This window comes from Trachurus trachurus (assembly GCF_905171665.1).
Source record: "Trachurus trachurus genome assembly, chromosome: 20".
NCBI lineage: Eukaryota > Metazoa > Chordata > Actinopteri > Carangiformes > Carangidae > Trachurus > Trachurus trachurus.
In genome coordinates, this window is record NC_139911.1 from 9,380,867 (window position 1) to 9,403,409 (window position 22,543).

Consider the following 22,543-nt stretch of genomic DNA (forward strand, 5'->3'; position numbering starts at 1 on the left):
TCATCACACACATCCACGGTGTGTAGGTATCCCGCTGAAGGAGTCAGTCATGTGTATCTTTCAGATAGGAGTTGAGAAAGCCCTTGATTAGGACAGGAACTCATGTGTGTAAAATTCACACTTTTTTTCTTCTTCTCTATACATAGTGAAGGTAGTGTGTGTCTCTGTGTGTGTGGGTGTGTCTGTGTGGAGCGCACACATCTGTAGAGATCATAATTAACTGACGTAAAGGTAAATAGTAATATAAAATTAATTACACGCTTACAGTGAATTCCTTTGTACCTTTTAAAGTGAGCTCAGTTCTAATTTCGGGGTAAAATAATTAGATCCGGAGCTGTTTTGGAAATGAAACGCCTTGCCTGTGCTATGAAAGGCAAATTATTTACACTTGGTTTGTTTCTGATGATAAAATTCAAAATGGATACCCAACAGTCTTGTGAACTGGAGATAAAAGTGGCTATTGTCTAATGCCACTGATCTTCCTGAGGTGCATTTAGATCTTTTTTTTTCTTTTCTTGATTAAACTTCATTTACTCAGAAATGCTCTGATTCACACTGATAGGTGCACACATTTCCCTCAGCATGCTAATGATGACCAGGATCCACCTCCACTGAAGCAAGTGACAAGTCCAACCTAAGGTAAAGCTGTTTTTTTTAAATATTCATAGACATATTCTTAGACCTTATTTTCATGTACACTGGTGCTTGGCGGTTATTTCTTTCTTTCTTTTTTTCCCAACTTGATTCCTATTTGTCTTTTTAGTAACATCCTCCCTTTCCCAAAATGTCCCTTGAAAGCACCCAGAGAATATGTTTGTACTTGTTGCACACAGTTGTGAGCTTAGCTGGAGGGAGCGATGAAGATGGAAGTGAGAAAAAAGTGAGGGTCACCAGTTATTCAAGACGCAGCATGTCTTATGACTGCATTATGGCAGTATATGGACGATTGGTGTGATGTCACCGGAGAAACTGCTATCTCGGCCTCTGTGATGGATTTCTGCGCTATTGCTGAATATGTCTAGTATTTGAAGATGATATTGAAGATGCAGATGATTTTAACTCATCTTTAACAAGACTACTCTACAGAGCACAGAGATTCCTTCAGCCACAGAAACCCAGAGTATTATCAACAACAGGTCATTAGTGACTAGAAGCATTAAATCCAATTTGCCAATCACAGTGTTAAACTTTCCCAATGATGATCGCTGTATCACTAAAGCTAACAGTAGCATTTAGCTTAAAGCTGTCTATCCAAACTCTTATTCAGTCATGCCAAACTGAGACTATTGGGTCTGTTACTTAGTGCAGGTGATCCAATGGGGGTTGTCATTTGAACCCAATAAGAAAACATCTAATTTAAAGGAAAAACACAGCTGCCTGCCTCGTTGGAATGAAAAACCATGCAGACTTTCTGGCCTTCATGCCACATGGTTAAAAAACAACTATGGTGAAGACATTTTCAAAGAGAGGTTTCCAGCCATACTTAGCCGTGATTCCATGCTGCTTAGTGTACAAATAAGGGCAGTACTCATGCACTCTCATTACTGTTTGATATCACCTCTTATGGTGCAAAACATAGCCCACCTACATGCCACAATTTGCAATACATTAAGTGTTATTGACCAAGGTCCAAAGGCGCCCTACAATTTAAGATACCAAACACAGATTTTTACTGCACTTCACTACAGGGTTCCTAATATCCTTTGGATTGAAGGTGCTTTAGTTTACGCTGCAAACCCGTGAAAACATTAGAGGGGTGAAAAGGTAAATATTTTCTCAATGCAGATGGAGTTATCTGAAATCATGGGCTCCAGCGTTCAGTCCTCTCTCCCTCCTTCTTCTCTCCTCCTCTCCTCCTTTTCTCTCTCGCCCCTACTTTCTCAGTTGTGTCCCTCGCCTCTGGCAAATGGGAGTCATTTGTTTGTGTGAACTTTCCATAACCTGCAGCGCGTGAGACACTTATCATTCAGAGTGGGGTTGCTTCATTTGGAGTTGTAATACCTCTTTTTCTTCTCTTCTCTTCTCTTCTCTTCTCTTCTCTTCTCTTCTCTTCTCTTCTCTTCTCTTCTCTTCTCTTCTCTTCTCTTCTCTTCTCTTCTCTTCTCTTTCTCTTCTCTTCTCTTCTCTTCAGTCTGTTCCTGCTGAGTCTCACCATGGTGCATCATAAATTAGTCTCCATCTTTCCTTTTTCTTTCACTCCTTCTCATGCTTCCTTCTCCCCCTTTCCCCCCTCTATACTACGGTCCTTTTTCTCTCTCACGCTCTCTCTCCCCCCCTCTCTCTCTCTCTCCATTCAGTCTCATTCGCTATGTAATCTCGGGGTACACAGGGCTGTTTTCATTACTGCACTACTCATCTTATCATCCACGCTGTCATCTCTTCTGTCCCCTGTCTTTTTTATATTCCTCTATTCTAACAAGTCTGCATCTCACAAGCCATCAGTGGTCCACCCCTTTTCATTTCCCTAATGTACCCTACCACACACACACACATGCACACACACACACACACACACACACACACACACACACACACACACACACACACACACACACACACACAGACGCACACACACCCTTCCCTGGCCTTAACCCCTAATTTCATTGCCCTAACCTGGTCCCCATCATCATGATGTAGAGCACACCCCAGCTCCCTGCAACTGTGTAAATCACTGTGTGTGCGTGTGGATATGTGTGTGTCTGTGGGTGCGCGTGCCGTTCATGCGTGTGTGTGTGTATATGTAGCCAGAACAGTGCAGCGTTTTTACTGTAAAACCGTGAGTGTATCTCTGGGCAATATGAACTAAACAAAACAGATGCGTCTAAACAGGAAGTGACAGAATTAAAAAGGAAGAAGGAAGGAGTGAGATAGAAATAAAGATGGAGACAGAACCAGGGGTGAGACTGAGAGAGACAGACAGGGAGAGGAAAAGAGTGATTTTTAAGGAGGGAAAGCTGTCATAGAAGGCCGAGGTGAGCCCTAACCCTCTTGCTTGCTTTAATCCCTCATTTATGTGAACTCAGCTTTGGAAATGAAGCTGTCACTGTATTTTCCTTCCCTTTACCCATGCTGTGGTATAATCAGAAACCACACATGCAACACACACGCACGCACGCACACACACAGACACACACACACAGTCGCAGAACGGAGACACAGAAAATCACTCAGGAGAGGTTTTAAATTCATTCCAGAGTTGGAGGCAGAGATTCATAGAGCCTCACCTTGTCTCCTAGAGGAGGAATCATTATATATGTTGGAGACAGAGGGGAATTATGGGTAAATGCACTGGTGAGGAATGATAGTCTGCAATCTCTGACTCTAATCTGGGATCGTTGACACATGCCATTCATTTTAGACTGTACTGATATTCCCCTGCATGGTGTAGAGCCTATAATGTGACTTTGCAATCTGCTCTGTCCATTTTCCAGATACAGATCTATGTAATGTATAACTAGATTTTTTTTTTTAAAGGAAATTCACTCTTGTTAGAATCATCTTGGTTGTTTAAATAACCTTCATGTAATATTTAATGGGCATTTTAACTTGTCAAGGCTAAGCGACATATTTTTAAAAAACATGAATCATATGCCAATATGATTTTTACTTTTGTTGACAGGATTTGAAATAAAATGATTGAAATGCACTGTGTGTGACGTCTTAAATCCTGCAATAGGTAAGTATGCTTAAGGCAACAAAATATATTTTTAATAAGATTTTTTTTCGTTACATTTAATTTTTACATTCATGTTATTATTTTGACCTAGAATGACAGAGGAAGGGCAAAGTACACTACGTAATAAAGGGCAGTTTGACTATTGTGAAATCACAGACCTGTACTGCCATCTAGTGGTTACAGGAGAAGGAGGCTGGACGGTTGGATGGGTAGATAGAGGGATGGATGGGTCCTTTATTTTGATGGAAAGATGAAGGAGAAGTGGATTTCTGCTATCCAGGTCCAATTTTTGGACAGCTTTAGTTTCAATAATGATTTAATAAAGATATGTAAAATAAAAGTCAATCAGTGCCTTGACAACCCAGGATATAATGTATTAGTGCACTTAATGCATACAGTATGTCTGTCCCGCATATTTTCATTCAGCAGGTGTATTCAGTATGATTTTTTAGTCCTTATATTACTTTCAATTGATCAATCAACCAATTCCCAGATTACAATAAATATGTATGAAAATTCCACAAATACACTCATAATTATCAATACCAAGGGTCAGCCCAAGTAGGATCATATAGGAGATTACAGCAAAGTTCACAAGTGAAACTAGAAAAATAAATAAAAGACAAATCATATTCCTGTCCATCCTTTGCTCCTCCATCCTCCTCTAACTCTTCATCCCTCTATTTCTCTCCCTCGTCGTCCTCCTCAGGTGGAGCGAGCATCATACTGGTGTGTAATAGCATGCTGTCAGTGTGGGCTGTGGTGAGGTGTGGGGAGGAGAGTGGTGCGTCTCAGATGAGATATGTGACTGGCATGCTAACACACAGTTTTATCTGAGGAAAGAGAGAGAGAGAGGGCCCCCACATCTCCTCACTATAGGCCTTTGATTAAAACTCCCTGGGTACACACACATTCACACCCTTCCAAAAACACACATATACAAGTGTACACACGTGCACCCGCGCCGATTATAAATAAATTGCAGGTATGAGCATGCACACACATACAGTGTACACACATGCACGCCACACATCCTCCCATTGTAGTGATGTTGTTTTGACCTAAGCCAGGTAGCTTGTCCATTATGGAGTTGATAGGAGGATTTGGCCATGTTGGTTCTAGACAGCATCATCTCCTCTGCCATAAATAACCTGAGTGTTTTCTCTGAGTCACACAACAATATACAGAGAATAGGAGCTGTCAGCTTTATCCTCTGGTCTCATCCACTGCACACAAACACTCACACACATACATAAAGCCCAAGAAAATGATTATGCGTGGATGGACATAAACAAAATCACAGATTTAGAAGTACAGTTGGCCCCATTACAGGTCAGTTTGATCTTAAATGACAGTTTTACATTCTAGTTTGGCTTTAGGGTTTGTCCCAGAGTATGTTTTCTCAAATGGACGGAGGGGGAAACTAGTTTGATTTTAGATGAGCAGCATCATCCGGCAGCACGGTCTCAATAGCTTGCCAATAAAGCTTTGGATACAAACTGTACATCCCCAACCAATGGAACTGTTGGGGGGCATGATGACTTCCATGAAGGAAGTAATGGAGAAACCACACTCAGTATTACTGCATGCGTGGAGACCATATTGAAATGCATTTTTGTCAATTTATCCTCATCAGTGTGTCTATATTGTTTTCCTTTCAGGATCAAATATGAAAAAAGTCAATTTTACTTTTCCTCTTTTAGCAAATATCTACTAAAATTATATTGTTGGGGCTGCAACAACAGATAAATTGGAAATGAATCATTTTTTCAATCTTACATTTTGTTTACTTTTCCCTATTTCAAAAGCAGGAAAATGAATGAATGAATGCACTCTCATTTCACAGGGTGTACTGATGCATATAAGGAAGTAGTCCGTTCACAGCCGGTGCTGTATTTTCTCTCTACAGTAAGAGGGTGCTACTGTACCATATGGTAAATCCACATTGAGCCATTCATTTTCAATACAGTACTCAGGAGTTCCACAAAATTGCAGTTTAATCAATTTATAAATGAAAAAGTTTTCATGTTATCAATACAAACCAAATACAAAAAAATACACATATAACTCATGGTATCGGATAAAGCAGGACAGTTGATTGAGTATCCAAATATTTGCATAATTTTGACTACAGTATATACAGCACAATATTAAAATAATTTATCCACAAAAATTTAGTATTTACAGGTTATTTTTGAAATTTCATATATCTTCTTACTGTGAAAACCTTGTCCACAAACTATATATACCCCTTATATCATATTTCAGTCGTATGTACTATTGTATAAGTTATATATATTCATGGCTCAGTACTAAATACAATAGGTATATATTTTCCAGTAAAGATGTGTAAAAATAGTTTATTACATATGCACAATTTGATATGAGTTTTGAAGTAAAAAAAAAAAGAAAAGAAAAATCAAATCAAGAGTATTCAATTTTCATGTGATGGCCAGCTGTAATTTGTTTTCTATTGCTGTTTCCACTGGTAATTTTGATTCGATGGTATTTTGTACATTTACACATTATCAGAAATTCCTATTTGATATGCACAGGTGATGAACTGCACTCAAAGAACCAAAAAAGACTGATGACATTTTCTGCACATCTGTGTCCAATCAAGCAAAAAGATTATTCAATAAAACTTACAATTTAGATTTAACTGCCTTCGTGTTCACTCTTACATGCTCTGAATCTCATTGTGTTAAAACTGGGTGAGTGAATACTGAATTGAAAACCAGTACATTAGATTAGGGTGACCACAAAAAAAAGGAAATGCATGTATAATTTGCCAAACCCTGCTGTGGCGTTCAGATCAGATCGCTTGATTCAAAACTGGCATATTGAAGTGTGAAAGTGATGCACATGGCAGGCTTTAATCATACCTTTGTTGCTGTTGCATCCCCACCAGTCATCACAGCGAGAAGACCTGGGGTAAAGTCTAAGCTCAGACCCTGGACAGATATTGCTTTCACAAGTTTTATGAATGACTGAGATGATAAATAAAGGGCAAGTAAGCTGATCCCATGTCAGCTACTTTGACAGAGTACTGGGAGAAGTCAGGGGTCTGTCTGTGAGGGAGGAGAGGGGCTGGCTGGAGGACAAAGAGGCTGGGGAAAGTGTTTATACATCTCTGGGGCAGCAGGGCCCTGTGGGGGCGATGGGATGGGAGTGTCTGGAGAGGCTGCAGAAAAGGCAGGCAGATACAGTGAGACATTTAATTTGACTTTTTGATAATAAAAATGATTTTGTTTGAGAAAAAAAATCATTTTAATATATATTTATAGTCTGTAAAATGCATCTACGGTGGCCCAAAGGAAATGGTACATATATAGTTGCTCCTTTATAGATGCAGTTCCCATCAGTCTTGTGTGGCCATTAGTTGGTGTAATATTGCCAAATGCATTTTTTATTTTAAAATGAAAGCACAGAATACGGCCAGTGCTCATCAAGTCTTTGATTCATTTATTTAAATGGGTTCTTTCACATTCAGGATGCCTGTTTGGATGACTATTTAGTTTCATCTGCTAATGGAAATGCACCTGGCACTTACTTTTGTGACATTATATGAGAAGGAACAAATCAAACATCAACTTTTGCTCTGATGTTCGCGTGTCGACGACTGGCCTGTATGAGTGGATATAGTTTGTGTGATTGCATGCGTGCCTCGCAGTTGTCAAGCATGCGGTTCTTACCTATTTGCAGAGTGTGAGTGATAGGCATGGTGCCGATGACCAGTGTGTGTCCAGTCATAGGGTCTTGGGCCAGCTGGGTGTGTGCTGGGTGGTGCAGGTGTGTGGGCTCAGATGTTTGGCCTGAACACATAAAACAGTGAATAGTTAATCAACTAAGCTTTAAGCAGATGTTCCTCTAGAAATTCTCAAGGACAGATTTCTTCCAATGTCCAATCAGACCAAAAATAGGTACGTGTGTGTGCATGTGTGTGTTTTTCTCAAAGCATCAACACATTTTGGAGCTTTTAATTACTTTAGTGAGATGAGTTTTCCAAATTTATGCAGATAACAGATTTGATTTCAATCTGTACGTACAAAAGTGTATTGATGTTTGCCTGTTCTGGATAGTAACAGTGTTAGCAGGCCTCCATGATTTCATTTAAAATGACTAAGAAATCTATGTAAGCAGTTCTGTAACATGCTCACATGACAAACCAATGGGTCAATGCCTTTTACCATCTCTTTGATATAGAGAGAGGTCACGTCATTTGATTGTCTTAATTATTTAATTGTTAAAAGTTTGATAGTTACTCAGTTCCAAAGTGTTTTAAATTTAATAGAGTATATTGGCAAACAATTATTACCTTATATCCAAAATGCATTTATTGTCATCTGTCATTGTCCTATTTAGAATATATTTGTATACATAGTTCATACAAAATTGTGCTTGTTTGTTTGTTTTTTGTCTACCAAATGTACTTATACAGCCAGGAAAACTTTGCTGAGCATGTACTGCACACTTCATTGCTTTACCTTGTGCAGCTCCACACAAATACCACTGAGGAGTCCCTCTGGCACATTTGGTGGTCTAACTGAAGGTCACTCTATTTTTCTCTCTGCAGGTTTACAACCACAGACATGGGCCCAGTCTCACCTCCCAGCAGCATCTCATGCAGCAGGTTGTCTATCTTGGCCAGGCCACAGAGCTTAATGAACTGGAGGTGTTCGATCATCTGCCAGGTGATACTCTGCAGGGTGGGCAACAGGAGCAGCAGCTCGCCGAAACGACCCCTGGAGTCATACTGACGGTCATTAATGTAGTCTTCCAGACTCATCTGAACCTGCACACACACACAAACACACACAATTTAAGTCTCCATCAGTGTAAACTGTCTTTAATTCTTTAAGTTGACTGGTATATTGATGATAATTGTGTCAGCGTACAAAATGCTCAGTGGTATTAAAGCTCGGATGCTGTGACCTACCTGCAGACGCATGGCCTTGATCTTTGAGGGGTCCCGCAAAGACTTTGCATCTGCAGATTGGGAGGCAAAAGGATGGATGTGGGGGAGAGTGAAGGTGGAATGAGTGAGGGAGGGTTGGAGGAAGCAATTGAAGGACAGGGAGGGGAAGGGAAAAAAATAAACAGACAGATCAGGGATGGAGCTGAAGATATGAGTGGAACTGATGGAATGATTATGGACATACTGGAGTATGAAGGCAAAATGAGGGGATTTACCGGAGGGGAAAGAAAACGGGAGCCAGGATAGGAATGATGGGATTTTGTTGTAAGTTTGAGGGGAAATGTAACCAGATGGATGTAATAGGTTGGGATTGGGATAGATATGGCAAAGGGCACCAGCCAAAAATATTTTACATATAAATTGATTACCCTCTTACAAACAAGACATTTATATCATTCATGTATCATTTAGTTAAGTTAACAGTTGTTAATTAATAATTCTTGCAAATGATGTGGTGATAAATCCATAGGACTTTACATTTTATCAACCGCAGTAATCATAATACATGATTGGCTGTCATAAAGGCAAGGCAAGGCTGTGTTGAAGTTAGTATCAGCTATAATTTCCAGGATGTCATTCTAATTTTGCAAATAATTTCCTAAACCTAAAGAATTTGTGCTCTAGATTTTTAAAACAAAATACCAGATCCATCTTTTCACTAACAATCAGTTCACAATTGAAATGACATGCACAGACAATGTTCCTGGATGGAGAAGCAAAGGTGAGCTGGAAAATAGGGTAAAGAGGAATAAAGAGGTTGTTATTACCTTTACCTCACTACTTTTTTTTATTACCTGGGTCAAAGAAGACGATGGCCTTGAGCGCTGCATACTCATTGTCGTCTATTTGAATATTCTGAAAGGGCTGGACCAGCTCATCAAGCACCCGATTTGCTACCCTACATATCTCAGGTTCAGCGGTGTTTCTGTGTATCACGCAGCCATTACCTGTGGGCATAGAGAATATTGGTCAGTACACTGTAATCATTGTTGTTCATTTACAACATGATTTCAACAGTATTAACAGTTACTGTTACTATAATACATACAAAAATCTGTTAAATTGTGCTCCAATTACCTTTTTTCTTTTTTTTTTGTAAATCAGAACTACAATCAAAACCATCTAAATTACAGTATCATACAGTAGCCTAAGGTAACTATTGCTGACTATTGGGTGGTATTCCACATTCAAAATTTGGATCAGAGTTTGAATGCTGAAGAAGAAGATTTTCTTTGCTGTAACTTGCTGCTTCTTCAAATCTGTGTAAGTGTGGTTGTTTTTCTAAAACGTATCATCACGTACATACAGTAACTGCATTTTTTTTGTTGATTACAGCCAGTACTCAAGTTGTAAAAACTAACACAGGTGTGTTGAAAGGGAGAGACAGGTATGTGGGTGTGTAAGGGGAGGAGTGTTTTTGTGTACTTGTGAGGAAGGGTGAGGGGAATAGTTTTAGCCTTGAGAATAAGATAAGTTAAATCTTGTAGGCTTTTGTTAAGCCTATATAAGAGTTTCAGCCAAGGTTAGGGTGTAGGGGTGTGGGGATGGTCCAATGCTGAATACGTGCGTGTTGAATGCGAGCACTTAACAGATTTACCTACAGTACGGTGTTGGCACATGCCCCAGTAATGAGTAATGTTGTTTACAAGGGACAATTTTGAAGTCATAAAGAAAGAAACAGAAAGCTTTAGTTAATCATTCTCAGCTAACACAACATTTGATCAGTCTCTTCACTTCAGTGCTGAAGCACCTTGTTGCACCACGTATAAATAAGATGTCATTCCAGTGGTCAGTTTGTACCTAAAAGCAGGACGTCCTTGAATAGCATTGACCTTTTGGCAACCCCGAGCAAGAGGTGTTCACCTGCATGAGCCCTGAGCAAGCTGACCTGGAGACAAAGACACACACACACACACACACACACCCACAGTTGAATAAAAAACACAAACAATGCAACAATGCCTCCCCATTTGCCCTAACATGAATCACACAGGGGGCATTTCTAGTGTAGTATAGCGTATTTAGTGCACTGTAAGATCAACATCAAATGACTTGCTTAATCACAGATTACCCATCATGCACTGCAGCTCAGTTACCTGGTCATCCAGTGGAAGTTCCCCAAAGGTAGGAATATATTTGGCCCATTCCACCAACACCAATAACTGTTGTCTCATCGAATCACATACATCCCCGACGGTGGCTGACTTCTGCTCTGAAATGTCTTCAACTACGACTTGAGGAGTGATCTGAAGCAGATAACAGTTTCCGCACATTACATTTACATTACATTTTCTGATGCGTCAGCAGTTTAGTCAAGTCAAATGATGCGCTGACTGAAAATAGGAAATTCTCATGGGTTGGATTGTCACCTGTTGGGACAGTGATTCTGCTTGGGCCAGAATGGTAATGGTTGGCAGGTCTTGGGAGTCGGGAATACTTCTGCGTGAGCTGATCCGATCTCTCTCATTCTGTACGGCTAAAATCAAACAGCCAAAGTTACCTTGTGTGTGAAATATGAGGGAATGTCAAAAAGAACAGGAAAGAGAAAGGACTTCATGTACTTTCCTTATAATATGAATTAATTGACTGTTTCCCTGTTCCATTCACCATGTTGTTTTCAAGAATTGCCTTAGGTTGGGTTGTAGTTTGTTGGCAGAAACAAAGACAGCGCACTCTACAGCAGTTAATATTTAGAAAAATAACTATAGAGCCTGGCATCAGCAGCAGGAGTCAAACGTTAACCAGTTGCAATCCAGAACAACATGTTTGAATAACACATGATTAGGTGTCATAAAGCTCTGTGCCAAGGTTATACCCCTCATAAATACACACGCTAAGTAATCACCTCTTTTATGACCGAGCCAATTTCAGCCATCTTGAAACAGCTTTCAAATTCTTTCCTTCAGTGTCACTAGTTTCAAGTCTGTGCCTTCTGCTGCTGGCTGGCAAAAATAGAAATAAGATATGCTGAATGTATATTTATTTACAGATTACTGACTGTATATAATGTCTTCGTCCAAAAAAAACAACATATGCCCCAGAAATTGTACCCTTTCTATTTTATATCAGCTTCAGTGCTGAGGAAAATGCAACATTTTTGGTTGTGAGTGGTAACAACTCTGCACTCTCTACTTTCTGCCTTATTCGAGGGACAGGAGGAAAGTTCCCTCACCTTCTTTTTTCATGCCAGCTCTGAAGCATTTGTTGAGTCTGCAGTAACGACACTGGTTCCTCTTATCTTTATCCACAATGCACTGCCTGCTGAACCTACATGTGATGAATACACAATCATAGGTTTACACAGCAAGACACATGATGACAGTGTACTGTAACATACCATAATGCCCTGCAATGTGATGACTAGATTTTGAAAAGTAAGTTATCAGTACTTTCTGTTTGAATATCTGCACATGATGATGAGCATACAAACACACACACACACACATGTACATACTACTTAGGTCTGTATAGCATGTCTAAATGTAAATGTAGAATTTGCATAAATGTTTTGTGTTATTTTATGTGTGTATGTGTGCTCATGCTGTATGTTTTTGCTTTCTTTACCTGCAAGTGTAGACGTGGTTCTTGCGTATTGAGCGTCTGAAGAAGCCTTTACAGCCGTCACAGCTGGAGGCTCCATAATGTTTCCCTGTGGCTTTGTCGCCACAGATTGCACAGTTGCTGCTGACCCCGTCTGGACCGGGCAGGCTCTGCTCCGTTGGCATGCTGTCTGAAACACACAAAGACATTGACGCAGGTAAACACACACATACACATATATAAATAGAGATAAAATCATGCACAATTTGGTATAGACATAAATACTTAAACAAACAGGAACATGTTACAGTAAACATCCAGAAATTGTTCAGTGTGGTCTGTATCTGACAGCACCAGACCTCACTGCTCACTGTCTGATGCATTTGACGTTAATTCTATGATATAAAGTCTGTAAAGTATGAAGTTGCTTGCAGCTGATTCATCCCCCATCATCCAAGTCAGATTGTTCAGGTTGTTATATCATGCAACCAACACAATGTGTCTTTTGATAGTAGCTTTGGCAGGACAGCAAATTTGGTAGTTTTTTTCTTTTTCCAAATAGTTGTAAGTTACTGCATGAAATCTCACTGTTTGAACAATACAGTATATTCAAAAACCATGTTGTCAAAACTGACAATAGCCACGGTTAAGGTCTATCCTTTTGAAGCAGTATGTACATCCTTCCTAGGAGAATGTTTCAATAGGAAGTTACTAAATAGGTTGCAGAGCTTTACAGTATGTACATACATTGCAGAACCTCGCTGCAGTTTGTTTAACATACTGTAGTCATTTGCAGGTTTCATTACAGATTACAGATTACATTACAGTGTGTGGATCTATATAATTTTAATCAGAAAAAATAATATATGGCTGTTCAGTTGCCATGCACATCAACATTATTGTCAATGCCTTTATTTTTTATTGTTGTCGTATCGTTATCATTCTTATCATAGTCATCATGATTGCAATCATTATCAGCGGCATCATCACCATGTTCAAAACCTCAGTCATCATCACTATCTGTATATTTATTGCTCAGTCAAAGTTAGCCAAGCAGAACACAACAGGAACATGGCATGTGCAATAAGAACTTGGTGCATCAACAGACACATTTACATCCCACCTACCCACAACGCGCGGGGGAAGTTCCTGAGTAAAATGCGTGTCAAAGTGTCCACTTTCTGCTCACACTGAGATGACATCAGAGTTTCACTGAGCTGAATGCATGCTCTTCTATATCTTTATGGCACAAAAAAAGTGCACTTCTGGTCTAAACTTCATTAAACTTCATTGTGATTCCACACTTTAACAACCTCTGCCCAGCCCTTTTCTTTCCTTCACAGCCATACAGTAGATTTCCACTTTAGCATCACACAAGCAACAGGCAGGTTGCCAGCATTTCCTACAATTAGCATTAACAGACAAGTGGATATACGCACTACTAGTCAGCATCAAAATGTCAGGAGTTCCCGCATCACTTGGTCTAGACATAACATGTAATGTTAAATGTAAAACTAACCACCAGTGATTTCCATTGCAAAAAAAAAAAAAGATTTGCCTTCAGCTGGTCTCACTTCATCTTTATTTTCTATTTTCTTACATACTAGCTCGCCCCCTCATCCAGTTATGGGGTAGTGATCCACCCAACCCCCTTCAGCAAAGAGGCCTTTCTTTCTGTGGTGTAACTGTAGTGAAGTCCCATATGGGCAAAGAAACAAATAATAAAAATACTGGTTTAATTTATATAGTGATATTTTGACCTTAATTTCAATGTATTTTAGCAGGCAGGTCACTCCACTACTCCAACATCCCTGTGCATCAATTGATCTAGGCCCCAATGCAGTTGGATGTGTGTGTGCATCTATTCCTATGTGTGTATGTTCATGTAGTTTAAAGGTACATATCTTATTTTTGTTTTCTGCATCTTCTTTATGTGTGAGTATCTGATCTGCATGTACTTACACTTACCTCCTCCTCCACAGAGCACCTCTGCATTCTCAAAGCCCAGTGTGCTGTATGATGGATCCAGGCCTTCACAGTAGTTGGCTACTTCCATATCTAACAGAGATTTACTCTGAGGAGCAGGAGGATACTTCATTCCTGTTTCAACCCAACCCAGTGTTCCTCAAACCTTCCTCTTCTTTTCTCTCCTATTCTCTACCCAGTTCACCCTTAAATCTCTCCCTCTCCCTATCTTCTTGCCTCTGCTTCATCTAATTCGGACATGACAAGGGAGATCCCTGGCATAAAAGATCTATAATCCCATCTGATTGGGTGGGAAAAGAGAGAGGGGAGGAGCTGTGGCCAAGACTTCTCACTTTATTACACATTACTTATCTGTCCTTCTCCCTCACACTTATCACTAGGATGGATAGATAGCAGTGAAGGAGTAATTTCCCTTCTCCCCCTCTGTCCCATTTTCTTTCTCCTTCTCTCTCTCTCTCTCTCTCTCTCTCTCTCTCTCTTTCTCTCTCTTTTTTACCATGAGATCGATTTTATAAGATTTTGAATGACAGTTTACTCTTTATGTGCATGTGAACAAGCTTTGTGCACTTGTATCTGCATACGTATGCGTGTCGGGGGTTGTTTTTATATAGACATTTACGTGTGTGTGTGTGTGTGTGTGTGTGTGTGTGTGTGTGTGTGTATGTGTGTGTGTGTCCCTCTCAGGCTCCCTAATCTAATCAATAGTGGAGTAATGGCACCACCACCTCAGCAGATATAATCTATAAAGACATGAAGTGAAGTGGAAAACACTGATAACTTCCATTAGCTCTTCCACAAACACACTTCTTGGGCTTACATCCCAAGCCTTTGTCCATAAAACGTAATTCTACATATCTCCAAACTAACTGGCCATACCGTAACCATGCCAAATGACATTCAACTTGTTTACATTATACTTTTGTTTATTTAAAATGATATTTATATTGTCACAAACATATTTCCCATCTTTGCTGTACTATTTGAATGTTTATCTATGAAACTGGAGAAGGTATTGTGCTGTTGTTGTCTTTGTACTGCTGCTTGAAATTAATGAGGATTTTCAGTCAGGATTATACAATTAGGAACTGTAAGACAATCAAAAAAGAGGGGAAGTGGAAGTTGCCATTTTGTAAGTAACAGGCCATTCAAATAATTCATGGCACTTGATAGCTATAATACTTTAAACAACAGGAAGGTTTTTTTTCCCATGTATGTAGAAGAGAATCACACAACATCAAATGTGGAAATCAAAACCAAAAGTTTTACAGTTGGCAGTGAGCTGTCTCCTGTTCCAAGACAGGAATGCCATAAACACCATAAATCTGTTAAAATGTCCCAACCCACTCATTTTACATCAAGAGTTTCACTGTGCTCAATCTTACTGTGTGGCTTAAAGTTAATCTGTTCGGGGTTTTGTGTTAGAGAGGGCTGTAAATGATAAGAGGCAGTATTACAGGAGATTTGATGCCCTACACCAGTAATGAGTGCTCCACTAAGAAAAGCACATACAGTATACAGTATGAAGCAGGCAAATTACCGCTGTAGGTGCAGTAAATCAGAATGCCATCATCACGACACGGCTTTGTCTGTTTTAGGCCATAGAGCATTTAGTTTCCAGTTGCAGTGTTACAGACTTGAGCCACTGCACAGGGGTTAAGAGATGGTAACAAGAAAGAGAGAGAGAGAGAGAGAGAGAGAGAGAGAGAGAGAGAGAGAGAGAGAGAGAGAGAGAGAGAGAGAGAGAGTTTACATTTTAACTAGGCAGTGAGATCTGACCTCCTGACTCATCAGGTTTGTTAGGAGTGAAGAATTTACTCTTCGAAGTCACGTTCACAATCATGTAAAAAGCCAAAGGACTGACACAGAGCACTCCAGCATGAGGGTACTACTGTAGATTCAATTAAGTTATGACAATACAGCATGTACTACATGTGAGTAGCTTTCTAAGAGACTATCTTGTGATTTAGCTGGGTTTAACAAATATTAAGAAAGATCCATTCTGGTTTGAGGCTTAGAGATGAGCACAATATCAGAAAGAATTCAGTGTAAGATGAAAAGTAAAAATCTGCTGGACTACCTATCTATTGGTGAGCAGGTTAAGAGCTTTAAAAAGCTCTTTTCACCCCATCCTCGCACCACTGAGTGCAAGGACAACAAGCAGAGGAATTCATGTCTTTATTAGTATAATCATAAGTGCCTTTTATCACTTTCGCCCTACATTTTTAACACTTGTGACAACCCACACCCTCCTTTTTACAGGTTTGGAATGAGATACCATACTCCAAACACTGAAGCTCTTTAGAAAAGCAGAAAATATGTTCATTTGAGCTACTAATTTTGCTCACTTCACTAATCTACTGAAACATATTCAACCTGTAGAAGCTTACAAATTATAAAATGGTCAAAAACATGTGAATGGCTCTTTTATACAGTAACGTTAAAATAATAAAACATTATTATGACTTCTTCAGCAGAAAGTCAAGCAGGACGTAACTGCCAAACCGTATGTCCGCCTAGCAACCGAAAGCTCTTTGCTGCCATAAAAGCCCTTGCTAAGAGGCTATCTCTGTGTGAACTAGCCATAATAGAGTCTCCTCTATTTGGATTAGAGGTTTTAATAGTTGCAGATGATCATCAGCCTCCCTGACAATAGCGAATGATATTTCCTGATATGCAGGCAATAGCAAAAACAAATTGTTCTGAAGTATAATGTATGGTTGTAAATCTGTCCAAAGATCATCATTATTGCTGTATTTGTTTGACTTGTTGCTGTGTTGTTCAGTTCTTCAACCACTGTTACGATGCAGAGTTTGTGTAATTCAATAAGGAATTAAATATTCAACACTTTACAACACACAGCAGATGGTTTTCTTCAGCATATGTGTTACACACAGTAAAATTTCCCAACCACTTCCTGAGAAAGGTCCCTGAGTGACATACTACTTAATTTTCCCTGCAGATGCCACCACTTAACGAAAAGTTTTACAGTCTTTTTTGGTCAGTAACATTAGCACCATTAAATGGAGAGAATTTACTAGTGTGATTGTCTCCAGCTAAAGCAAAGCCTACTGTATGTGTCTTCAGACTGGAAAGAGTATACACAGGCTAAACTTAGATCGGTACAATTTGAGGAAGTCCAACACAACATCACACTACAGCCCGATAATCAGTCAGATCTCTGCCTCACACTCTCAACAAAACTTCATCAACTTCACCAGTCAAGATTTGACTTTTCCTGATTCCTGTTTTTTTATTTTTATTATTTATTTCATGTACTTTCGGTGGCAGTATTGTGCAGTGGTGGCTAGGTACTACCACCTTCCTGCTTAGCAATATGTTGCTCTCTAATACTGTCCTTGTTACAGATAACATAACCTCTAATGTGAAATGGGTTATCACATGATCTTTACAGCACAGCATGCATGATAAATCCACTCTCTCTTATCTTTTTTTTTTTTTTTTTACTAAATATTGTCCGCGGAAAGAGTGGGGATAACAATATCTCAGTAAACTCACATCAAAACACAAAACACAAAACACACATACACAGAAAATAAAACAGACTTGAGCAAGCACAATACAGTATATCTCAGAATCAAAGAGCACACCATTTCTTGGATACAAGACATGTAGCAGTGGTTGAAGTGTGTGTGAACAGAGCCTATTATCATGAAGATAAAACCACATGATTTAGCAGAACATGTCACCAAACTTCCTAGAGAAACTATTAGACGTAAGCTTCACTTCCTCCACAAAAACAACAGCATCGCTCCTGATTCTCGTGTCCAGTGAGGATGTTTGGTATTTCTACACAGTAAATGTCACGGGAGACTTTTGACTTACCTGTGTTCCTCTTTCTGCCTGGGATGTGCATTTATCCAGGTGTACTCCGGTAGTGAGAAGCCCCTCAGTGCGACATTAGCCTAAAGTGACACTGACAATGGGAAAATGGTAAAAGTGTTCAACAAAATTAAAGGGGAAGGTTAAAGAGCTGAGCGGCTTATAATTCATGGAGCAACACATTGGATGGCGCCACCATAGCCCAGCCATTAGATCGATTTACTAAACAAACTCAAACTAGGGTGGGGATGTTAAACAGTAACCCAGTGCCATAAACCAAAAGGAAAAGGATCACCAGGTGTGTGTGTGTGTGTGTGTGTGTGTGTGTGTTTGTGTGCGTGTGTGTGTGTGTCAGCCAGGGCCTCTAACACCCCCTCTTAGGGCAGAAGGTAAGAGCTCCAAGAGGCTTAAGGTAATGTTTCACAAAATAATGGTGAAAAAGTAATGATTTTAGACATTTATTTCTCTTCTCAGCAACAAAGCTGCACACTTCAGCTATGCACATAGGGGTTAAATGTTAGCAAACACAGTATAAATACACACTTCCTCATGATACGAAACCAATAAAATTGAAGTAAACTTACAAATACATTCCAAATGTAAAGCTTTAAGCCTGTGTAGTATATACAAAGAGCAATAAATGACAGGAGTTCTTATTATGTCATTCATTTTGCGTAAACATAGAGTTTAGGGGAAAAAAACAGTAGTCCACTGAGGTAGACAGAGCTCCACATACTCTCTACCACACTGACATGGTTAAAATAGACGAATAAAAGAAACAAAAAGAAAACATAATCTATATATAAAATTGAATTTCAAATGTGCATTTTATGTTGATACATGTTATGGGGCTGCACCCCAAGTTTGACAAGCAACAAAGAACAGTTCAAGTTACAAAATAGAGTAAAAAAAAATCCTCTTCACCCCCCTCACAAACAAAAAATCTTTCCCAAGAAAGCGCACGTGTACCAGGTTCTCCTCCCCATGAAAGTGAGCATGTCCAAACAGTTAAATGTGGTCAGACTCAGAAACACCTCGTTGATGTCCTGTAGGTGGTGGACATTTTCCAAGTAGTAGAGTCGAAACATGTGGTAGGGGACGAAGCAGACCACCATGATGAGGGCAAAGCACAAGCTCTTCAGCTGAGCCCCGAATTCCTGCTGAGAGGTGCATCCCTGATGCTTCCTGTATAACACCCTCAGGACATTGGCTTGCAGGGCTGTCAGCACAATGGCCACTACTATGATCAGTGTGCTTATGATGTAATTGAAGACTCTGGCACCAGTATCATTTATGCTGGGGCCAAATTTGAAGCAAACAGTTTCATTTGATGAGGTATTTTTGCCATAGGAAAAATGTATGATGCAAGGGACCAAGATAAGAACCACGGTCCACACCACAGCGCTCACCACCAGTGCATGAATCCTCTGGAAGGAGGCCAGCCCCCCAGCGTGGTAGTAGAACGTCATCAGGCGTGTAATGAGGATGATCACATAGAAGAGAAAGGACATGTACATGTGGATGTGGATCATGCCGCTGACCACTTTACACCACTCGGAGCCCAGGTTCCAGTTCTGAGTCACATAATAGTAAATCCTAAAGGGCACAGTGATGAGAAAGATGAAGTGGGCAAAGATGAGGTTGAGGACAGCGATTGAGGTGCTTGATGTGGAGCTGGACTTCAAGATGTGCATCATCACGCTCAGGCTGATGGTACCAGTAACCAGAACCACACAGTAGATGGCCAGGAGAGCTGTGCTGTACTCATTATCAGCAGCATCACTTGGAGAAGATGTGGTTACAGAGTCTGAGATGCTTGTGGAGCCTATGGTTGTGGATAGCACGGTCTGAGCTGTCGTGGTATTCATCCTAAATAGGGAAAAAACGGAAGCAAGAGAGGGAAGAGAGTGTATCAGATAAAAGTGAGTGAGAGAAAAGGGGAGAAATGAAAGAACGGTTTAAAAATGTGTTAATTCAAATTAAAAAACACACAGAACACAATAGAGAAAAGACAGAGAAAGAGAAAGTAGGCTACATGACAGTGAAACTTGGCTGATCTGACTTCTTTTTGACTCTTACAGACTACATTGCTAATTACATATTGTATGTTAGAGACACTACTGTGCCCTCTGTTATTTATTACAGTATCTAGATCAAGATTTTAACCAGAAAATGTTTTTTGGTGATGAATATCTTACAGTAGTTAGAATTTTTTAAGAGTTGTCAGTTCTTATCAGGAAACAGTGCTAAAAAATAAACAGCTGTGCACCAAATACTTTAGTCGGTCAAAGTGAATTGAAAACTTGCAGCATTTATAGTGTGTTAGAGGTAAAGGCGTTCACAGTTTAATCATTACAAAGAGAGCAACACTGCTCTACAAACTTCATGAGTGAAGACAAAACCAGAGTTTATAAGTAAACTTACTTACCTTTCAGAAGAAGAAGCTGCTGAGTGCTCTTGCGTGTGAAGTAAGAAGAAATGATGTTGTCTACATCACATTACATTACACCGTTTAGGCAATAGTCAAGTTTTCACAAAACGCCAATGAGCATGAGAAAAGTGTTCTGTAGGACACTAACAATGTGTGTGTGTGTGGGTCTGTCGCTCTGAATGCTGGTGTTCTCTGGGTGTGTGTGTGTGTGTGTGTCTGTATGAGAAGTGGAAATATGTGCCAAGTTAAGGTTTCAGTAATTTAATGTATTTATGGATGTGTGTGTGTGTGTGTGCTGTCGGAAACCACAGTCCAGTTTTGCATATTGTGTGTGTGTGTGTATGTGTGTCTCTGTTCGCCTGCATGCATCTACCAGGAACAAGAGGCTATTGCACACACATGTCAGTACAACCACAGAGCTCACAGCTTCCTCCTTCTGGTCTCCTTTCCACAAATGGCCGTTATTGTGCATCCACAGTATAACTACAAGCCACTGGAAAGTGATGCGGGACTGTATATTGAGTGAATGTGTGTTGATTAGAGAAAAGCAGTTGTTGGGCGCACAATGACTTGTGCATTTTTGGCTTATGCGGTTTTACCATTATACAGCACATTACTCTTTGCATAGTTCATTATGACTGAGCAGAATAATGAAAAAAAAATTCTGAAAATCGATGATCAACAGATGTCATTGGCTTTGCACTTTACATTCAACATCATTTACTTAACAATAGAGGAAGTAAGAGAGGATGTGGTGATGCTGGTTGTTGTTGTTGACTGATGTGTTAAACTTTTTCTCAGTCATGTTAGTAGGCTTCTCAAATCATCCAAAGAGTTAGCGTATTTCTCAGAACAATTTGCACAAAAAGGACAATGTCATGACCTGCACAATCCACAGGAGCCTATGACTTGCACCTTAGTCATTTTCTCAAAAATAAAATAATAATGAGTGAGCCTGACTACACTGAAAATACAGACCCCAAAGTAAAAATGCAACAGAAGTCAGGATGTCAGATCAGTTCAACAAATTTGATTTCAACTGTGACTCTGCATTAGCGACAGTATAAATAACGTGTCATCATAGCTCAGCTTCTTCAGTTTGAGGGTTGTCTCTAATAAGGAACTGATGGAACATGGCAAAAGTTATGTCCCAGCCTTAAGAAGCAGGAGAGAAACTTTCAAAACAATAATCCCAAATGCACTGGTATTAAAAAAAAAAGAAAGAAAAGGACCCGGCCAAGTGTGTCGCTTGATTTAAATCCAATAAAACACTGTTGAAGTACTTTCAAAGAGCAACTGAGAAGACCCTTTTGTTAAGAATGGCAGAGCACAAACCCACAGATCTGCTGGGATCATCCATGCCCAGGAGGATCAAATATCTAAAAAAGAAAACAATGGAACCTTATGAACAGACTTTTGTTGCAGTTGATTCTTTAATGTGGACCTGTCATTATAGTTTAATTAGTCAAATTAATTGAATTAATTCCTTTGCTTCTTTAGCCAAGAATAAATCAAACTTCAGTTGAGAGAATGTGCAATTAGATAACATTTTAGTGACAACCACCATGGGTATATTCAATTTTATTTTTTATTTAATGTCTCTTCATGAACATTCATGTTTCCATTCCACTGCTTCAGTTTGATTAGTACATACAAAGTCACCAGAAATTAAATAAGATCCCTTCGTCCTGCAAACAAGGATATGTTTTAGGCAGCTTTATAGGAAGTAGTGTTACACAGTTAACCAGTTATCAAGTTACGCTTCTTTGGTGGATCATAAATCAGCACTGCTGGCAAAGACATGGTTCACAGTCAAATATTCAAGTACTCTGAGTCAGTTCATCAATGATTAATGTAAAAACAATGTAAGTGTACAAAAGCATACAGTGCAAACACTACAGAGAAAAAGTCTTAGGCCACTCTGCGACATGTTCTATCAAACACATCTATTGAAGCTGTACGAGTTGATTAATTATTTATGACAACATATTGTAACAATGACGTCAAAACAAACAAAAATGAGACAGAACTCATATTTCTAAACCAGAAGTAAAATTCTTGGTGTGCCATTTTTCGCAGGTAGTCATGTGGG

General features: G+C 39.6%; 2 protein-coding genes across 2 annotated transcripts; both read right to left on the reverse strand.

Annotated features, from left to right (window-relative positions):
- Positions 1–5,688: 5,688 nt before the first annotated feature.
- hnf4g (hepatocyte nuclear factor 4, gamma) lies at positions 5,689–18,207 on the reverse strand. The gene is made up of 11 exons (XM_083995175.1): positions 18,024–18,207; positions 12,219–12,384; positions 11,827–11,921; positions 11,024–11,130; positions 10,751–10,900; positions 10,455–10,542; positions 9,449–9,601; positions 8,616–8,665; positions 8,285–8,471; positions 7,372–7,491; positions 5,689–6,860 (listed from the first exon to the last, which is right to left on the reverse strand). Exons 1-11 carry the CDS (start codon positions 18,052–18,054, stop codon positions 6,736–6,738), a joined length of 1,272 nt encoding a protein of 423 aa, XP_083851301.1. The 5' UTR covers positions 18,055–18,207; the 3' UTR covers positions 5,689–6,735.
- A 671-nt stretch (positions 18,208–18,878) lies between these two features.
- Positions 18,879–20,613, reverse strand: gpr141 (G protein-coupled receptor 141). Its single transcript, XM_083995080.1, has 2 exons — positions 20,449–20,613; positions 18,879–19,889 (listed from the first exon to the last, which is right to left on the reverse strand). The coding sequence occupies exon 2, from the start codon at positions 19,886–19,888 to the stop codon at positions 18,950–18,952; it is 939 nt and encodes a 312-aa protein (XP_083851206.1). The 5' UTR covers position 19,889; positions 20,449–20,613; the 3' UTR covers positions 18,879–18,949.
- Positions 20,614–22,543: the final 1,930 nt, after the last annotated feature.